Consider the following 7,500-nt stretch of genomic DNA (forward strand, 5'->3'; position numbering starts at 1 on the left):
GATACTTTATTGATCCCCAGGGGAAATTCAAGTGTGTGTGTTGGTATTACTAGTGGGTGATGGTGTGGGCTAGTTGTCTATCTCGCCCCTGTGTGGTTCTAACATAAACGTCATTGGTATGCTATTCCCAAGGGCACAGTACCAAGTAAAATGTATGACTACACCTAACAGTGTACCTACTATACCCACACCTACCACTTTCACTTTAATACGGTATATATAGTACCTTTTCACATTAGTACAGTATATATATGTAGTATACCTATATAAAACAGTACATACAGTATGTTGTGTTGTTTGGAAAAATAAGATGGAGAGGAAGGAGACTCTATGCGATGAACATGTGGTGGCCAAAGCCACACAGGAGAGAGAGAGAGAGAGAGAGAGAGAGAGAGAGAGAGAGAGAGCTTACTACTGATCAAACTCAAATCCTGAGTGTGTCCTGAATGCTCCTCGTCCCCACACGCTGCGAGGTCAAAGGTCATGAAAACAGCGCCAGATTAAACCCTCTCTGACCCCAATATCGCTCTGAGCTCCAAACACAACTTTGTTATGACGACTATGATGCATCATTTCTTATTTTTTATTAAGACGGATCACGCTATTTGCAGAGCATAAAAAGACATGGGTACAGTTTCTAGAATGGTTCTTAGCAAGGGTTCTTTCCAGAATCCAGAACTAAAGTGGTGTTCGAAGTGAGCTTAAATGAACAATCACAGCAAAATGAGTGCGTGCAGTGCTATGTGCATACACGGTTTGTATTTGGCATATATAGATATCGTATTAGATCTATCATGTGTCCAACAGTGATGTTATTACAAAGGCATGATGATCAGGGAATGTTTACCACTGCACATGTGCGTTCTATAAAGCTTGTTTCTTTGTTTTGGTCATCTTGCAGCCATTTTCCAGGCAAGAAGAAAACTAAATAAATGTAAAAAACAATGGGCAGAAAAATGGATAGAGTAGAAGTAGAATATTAAGAAATATCTATCTCTTCATTACATCTTTTGAATAATTGGCAAAGCAATGTGGTCATAGCTGAATAAAAAAACTGCATTCTGTATTTTGGACAGAAAAAACTATTCATTGTGCATTTACCAAGTTAAAAGCAGTACCTTTGAGGGCTGTTCCTCAAAGAAAAACACTTCATCTCCTAAAGCACCATGTCTTGTCTTGTCTTTCTAAGAGTGAACAACATCAGCCTGACAGCCAGTCGGTTGCATCCGCTTAACCTTCAGCTCTCTGCTGTGTCCAATTACGTGCTAAAGCCCCATTGCTCATCGGAGCCCTTTATTCCATTGGTCCTGTTGAGGATGATTGGGGAATTATGGGTAATTACATTTTTTTTTTTTGCCTTGTGTGTTTCCATTTTGGTTTGCCAGTCATCTGTTCGGTGAGTCACACAAGAACAGGCCAGTAACATGATTTGTAAACAAGATCTAGTCATGTTCAAAGACGAATAAAAAAAATCAGCACATTCACTAATAAGGTATACTTGATCTTGTCTTAATTTCAATTACACAGCACAATCTGTTTTAAAAGAATTTGAAGGTGTGACATGTATAACTACAGTGCAGTACAGTGTGAATTTTTATTGAAAATAAAAAATTAGCTTGTTCCCCCTCAAGTGTTCACTTTTCCTCCAATCTCCCAAGTCCAGGAGGCCTAATCAGGATTAGCGTGTAATAAGGCATTAGTAACTGCTGACATGGAGACTCATGAGGCTGCAGCCCCTCTGAAACAGCTTTTGGGGGGCCTGCAGTTCTCCCTGACTTAGCTCTCCTGACTATCAGCTAACGGGCACCTGGGGGGGGGGGGTTAGTGGCTACCGCCGCTGCTGGAGAATGATGATGATTCAGAGGGAGGCCTTGCCATTCAAACACCCTGTTATGAGATGGCAGGAGAAGAGACGAGAATGGAGCTCCATGATGGCTGCTGTGTGTGTGTGTGTGTGCGTGTGTGTGTGTGTGTGTCTGTGTGTGTGTGTGTGTGTGTGTGTGTGTGTGTGTGTGTGTGTGTGTGTGTGTGTGTATATGTGTGTGTCTGTGTATGTACAGTATATGTGTGTGAGGGGCAGGGGGTCATTCCTGGAGAGGAGACATGCCCAGGCGAGCATGCTCTCTAAGTTGAGGGGTGCACTTGAGCTTGGGAAGGAAGCTTTGCCCAGGGCATGGGGTGATTGGTTAACCCTTTTCCCAGCACTTTCATGTGGTCCGCTAACCAACTGGGCACCCTAGTGCCCCACCCATTTAGACTCCAACGCACCCCTGTCCAGCTGTGGATTACATCAGTCTCACCTTGTTGCTTTGCCACCTGTTTAGATCTTAGACTTTTCTGTCATATTTACTCCTTCAGCAGTAGAGCATCTTCACTTACATCAGCACAGGAGAACCTCCATCCTTAAAGAATATGTTTTACATCAAGATGTGTAAAGCTTATGAAAACTCAGTTAGGTTACTTTGATTAAACTGCAGCGTGTTAGCATAGTTTGAGGAGTGTCCTCGGGCCTGTGTAGCTGCTGTCTAGACCTGCTTTAAGTACGGAGTAATCCATGACTATCCTCATGCCTTTTACTTGCAGCGAGAGCAGCAATATCTCTGTTTATGTGCATCATTACAGCAAGGAAAGCATTGTTAAAACAGTTGGCTGGCAAAGGCGTTTATAATTTATAGTGAATCTGCTTAATGTCCTGGTTGCACTCTGTGTAATTAGCCTTGTATGAGCTATTGCCTCAGATGTCTTTGGATTGTGCTAGAGGGCCTGTTCGCAATGCATGCTGCTCAGATGGGGGGGGGGGGGGGGTATGCTCACACACACACACACACACACACACACACACACACACACGTGCACACACTCTCACACACATACACACACACACACACACACACACACACATGTACACACACACACACACACACACACACACACACACACACACACACACCTCCACCTCATCCCTGCTTTCAGGGTTTTCCTTCGGAGCCTGGGGACAGGAGGTGGGTGCTGCCAAAGGATGTGACACTGTTTTTATGATGCAACATGAGAGGCCTCGGCATGAGTCCTGCAGGCTCGGCCCCTCGGCCCACAAATCAACCCCTGTCAGGATCAGGCCCTGATCGTCCGAGGCCTGGACCACGCACAGGAAACACAGGCAGAGGAGGAGAAAGGGAGGAAAAACCTCTCTCTTTCTCCCTCTCTCTCTTTCTGTCTCTCGGCCTTTCTCCCTCTCTCTCTTTCTGTCTCTCACTCTTTCTCCCTCTCTTTCTGTCTTTCTCCCTCTTTTTCTGTCTCTCGGCCTTTCTCCGTCTCTCTCTTTGTGACTCTCACTCTTTCTCCCTCTCTCTCTATCTGACTCTCACTCTTTCTCTCTCTCTCTCTTTCTGTCTCTTGCTCTTTCTCCCTCTCTCTCTTTCTCCCTCTCTCTCTTTCTGTCTCTTGTTCTTTCTCCCTCTCTCTCTTTCTGACTCTCGCTCTTTCTCTCTCTGAAACTTCTGTGAGAGGGGGAAAAAAGAAAACGCAGACTGTAACTTTTACAGACGCGGCACGGCAGCGTGCGGCTTCTCCAACTCTCTTGGCTCGGCGCTGCCAAATTTCCAGTGAGCGCTTACATCCCTGCATATCACGTCGGAGATAAGAATAGCAGATCTCCTCCTTCTCCAATGAAAACAGCACACAGACAGGCCTTTAATCCGCACTGGGCTTAATGGAGATGCAGCGTGATACGGCACATGTGAGCCAACAACACTCGCTTGATCTCCATTTGGGCCTACCACAGGTTTTCAATGGGACGCCAGGTCAGTGCTAACTGACCACTGAGTTTGGGCCGGCTGACCCGTTTGCTTCATAACTATTCAAAGAGTCACGTGACCCAGTAGGGTTCCACCGAGTGGTGGTCTGTGGTTCTACCTGGTACCCACCTATGGACCCCCTCCCCACCCCCCAGCAGAGTCCATTTAAAGCTGTTTTGTAAAGAAAAGCATGGGAGCTTAGATGTATAATGTACATGCATGCCAAGGACTATAGATTATAGAATAGAATAGAATAGAATAGAATAGAATATCTTTATTTGTCATTGTAACAGTAAACAAAATCAATTGACTAGCCGGGGCCTTTGCATTTACATGCATTTATTTATTTATGTTATCAATGCTCCGGTACAATTTAGATGCAGATTAGTCTGAACTCTCGGGCTCATCGTGACCTTAGTGATGCTAGCACCAGGCTTTAGTAGCCACAGGTACCTTTTACAGAAGGTCAGTCTACTGGGGGAAAATGAGCTCATATAATCTAATCTCCCCCACCTGTTTCAGAACGCCACAGTATGCTAAGTGGTGTATTTATACTGCCTCATCAGGCCGAGGCAACAGGGAGGTTTTTCCAAGAAGGTTAATAACTATGGTGGTAGGTAGACTTCCAGGGAGAGATATTTTGTAAAAGGAGGACTCAAGCTCATGCATACTTGGCAGAGATCCTTCTCAGGCAGGCACTGAGAGGACTACAGTATGTAGTGTAGTCATGGAGACATGGCCCCACCCAGAGGTCCTAGCTGGACAAGCTTTTGCTTTTTCGGTATTAGGGCCGGTCCATTACGGTCCAGAATGATGACAGACAAGACAGCCTGCCCTGAGTGGTGATGGAGGGGTTTAGGTTTCGAGGGGGGGTGGGCGGTGGGGGTGGGGGTTTAAAGATGCCATTCCTGACTCCAAGCACAAACACATTTTGTGAAATGAAGCGAATTACTTCTCATGGTCCTCTAGCGGTCCTCTGTCCATTCACTGTGCTCAGAAACAGAGTGGCCTCAGACTTCAAGAGTCATAAACAATCCCCGCCAAATCAACGCGCCACTTCAGGAGAGGAGAGGGTTATCATTTGATCAGTAGAAGAGAGGGTCAGGAGAGGAGAGCGTTATCATTTGATCAGTAGAAGAGAGGGTCAGGAGAGGAGAGCGTTATCATTTGATCAGTAGAAGAGAGGGTCAGGAGAGGAGAGGGTTATCATTTGATCAGTAGAAGAGAGGGTCAGGAGAGGAGAGGGTTATCATTTGATCAGTAGAAGAGAGGGTCAGGAGAGGAGAGGGTTATCATTTGATCAGTAGAAGAGAGGGTCAGGAGAGGAGAGGGTTATCATTTGATCAGTAGAAGAGAGGGTCAGGAGAGGAGAGGGTTATCATTTGATCAGTAGAAGAGCGGGTCAGGAGAGGAGAGGGTTATCATTTGAGAGGCTGAGGAGCTAAAACATCAACAAACAGCAGCATGGTGGGCCGGGTCTTTAAGTGTGCATGTGTGGGGGCTAAGGGGCTCGCAGGATGGGGCTGCTGGGTCGGATGTGTGGTGCGTCCTCACCTGTTTGACGCGGTCGGGGTTGACGGTGGTCTGGGGCTGCAGTATGCTGACCGGCTCGGTCTTCTGGGCGCTCTGGGGCATCTCGCGGACCTTCTCGGCGATGAAGTTGTGGACGGAGTTCAGCGCCTCCACAGTGCCCTGGATCAAGCACACCCGCTCCGTCGTTCCTGTCGGGAGAAAGCGACAACGAAAACAGTCAGTCTAAAAACGTGGGAAACAACGTGGGGGCAGCAACACGAAGAGCCGCTCGTTCGACATTCAGTCTCAAAAAACATGAAAAACAACACGGGAGTGGCAACAGGTCGTGGCACGAAGAGCCGCTCGTTTGCACGTTTGCGCGCCACATGTTGCCGAGGGACTCCCCCAAGCGTCTTCATAAAACGCCATTATTACACGCTAATAACTCCTCGCTCGGCTCCCCAGCTTCTCTCCGTATAAATCTCCAAATTACAGCACTCAGCATAGGCGGATGGATGCCAACTCACTGTGCACTCATGTTTGCCATCTCGTAAAAAAAAAAGACCTCCATATGATTTTCCCCTAACTCTCTCACTCTCTCACTCACTCACTCACTCACTCTCTCACTCTCTCACTTCCTCACTCACTCACTCTGCACACTCTTTGCGGATTTGAGATGAAGAGCTTTGCTCTTGGCGGTTTCTGTTGCGACTCAGGCGCTATCTCGGTTCCTGGCGGTTTCTGTTGCGCTATCTCTGTGTCTCTGTGGCCCCTGCATGTTTTCTCGCTCGCTCACTTTGTTGTTTTAGTGACGAAGGCTCGCAGGGCCCTGCGGTGATGTCATTGGGTCAGTTTCTTCGAAGACGTGGGTCAACTGATATCAACTGACTACGACAGGAAAACCACGAATAAATACAATGCTTACATAAACAGGGAAACGGAAAAAGGAAAAAAAAATCCTTGATTATCAACACAAGCCCTTGTAAGGAAACCACCAAAAGCCAAATGTAGAGAACATGTTTTGATTTTGTGTGAGGGAAGCATCGGAACATTACAGTGTGATATTCAGAGACGACACGGCTTTGCAACATCTGTTCATTGTCATGCTGCATAGCTTTGCAGGAGGGGGGTGGGGGGGGGGGGATAAGCTGGCTCCAACAGCTGCAAAAACACACACTCGAACCCCTCTTCTATTTCGGGGGCCCTGTCCAATCCGTCCTGTCCTGAGAGGCTTATATTAGTGCTCTGCAGTCTCCACATTCAATTAATTCAAACATGACACCACCTACCCCATCCTAGTCTCCACAAGACTACAGCCTGGAGGTGACGTAGGGCTTGGGAGGGGAAGGTGAAGGTGGCGTTCGAAGCTAATGAACAGGGTGCGGGTTTTGCCCAGACAGGGATGCAGTTCTCCATGAGCTGGGTGAGGCTCTCCAGCAGGGGGGTCAGACTAAAGCCTCCAGTATCCCAGCATGCTTTGTGTGTCTGATTGGCTGCTAATCCTCTCTTCATTACCATTTATTCTGTGGTTTTCACGGAGGGGGTTTAAAGGGGGAGGTGGATCTGAAGACACGGAGCTTTCTTCTCAGCTGTGCACCATGGAGAGCCAGTGCACCAAGTCACTGTTATCAAAACACATAGCACCTACAGGCCACAGATATGGAGGAGAGAGAGGGAGAGAGAGGAAGAGAGAGAGAGAGAGGGAGAGAGAGAGAGAGAGAGAGAGTAAGAGAGAAGGGAACAAGACGCAGGCAAACTAGGCCGACCTTTAATGAAACACATGGGAGTACTCACACACACACACACACACACACACGCACACACACACACACGCACACATTTGGCTCCCGTGAGGGTGGAAGACAAATCTCTTCTTATCATACTGCAGCAGTCTTGCTTTCCGGCTTCCTCTGAAAGTCCATTGTTTCAGAGGTGAATGCTGCTGGGTTGATCCAACCCCCCCCCCCCCCCCCGCACACACACACACACACACACACACACCCTGAACACAAACACACACCCATGCTACAGTACCTTATGCTCTCCAATTCCATTAATACAGTGGAAATTGAGGACTCTGACTTGAAAAAGATAGATAGATAAATAAATAAATAAATAAATAAATAAATAAGCTTTGCTGTGCTACCAACAGCTGGTATCCCGAGAGTAATTTGGGACAGACCAATCAGGAGGC

General features: G+C 47.1%; 1 protein-coding gene across 2 annotated transcripts in view; it reads right to left on the reverse strand.

Annotated features, from left to right (window-relative positions):
- The window catches only part of nova2 (NOVA alternative splicing regulator 2), a 70,791-nt gene that overhangs the window by 17,037 nt on the left and 46,254 nt on the right, over positions 1 to 7,500 (reverse strand). For both annotated transcript variants that reach the window (XM_076282881.1, XM_076282880.1), the window contains one exon: positions 5,349 to 5,515. In XM_076282881.1, coding sequence (XP_076138996.1) covers positions 5,349 to 5,515 — 167 coding nt within the window. The remainder of the gene's footprint in view (positions 1 to 5,348; positions 5,516 to 7,500) is intronic.

Source organism: Alosa pseudoharengus, unplaced genomic scaffold (assembly GCF_046254945.1).
Source record: "Alosa pseudoharengus isolate Yale_2024_CS ecotype anadromous, Long Island Sound unplaced genomic scaffold, YU_APseudo_1.1 YU_APseudo_1.1_scf_13, whole genome shotgun sequence".
NCBI classification, from domain to species: Eukaryota; Metazoa; Chordata; class Actinopteri; order Clupeiformes; family Clupeidae; genus Alosa; species Alosa pseudoharengus.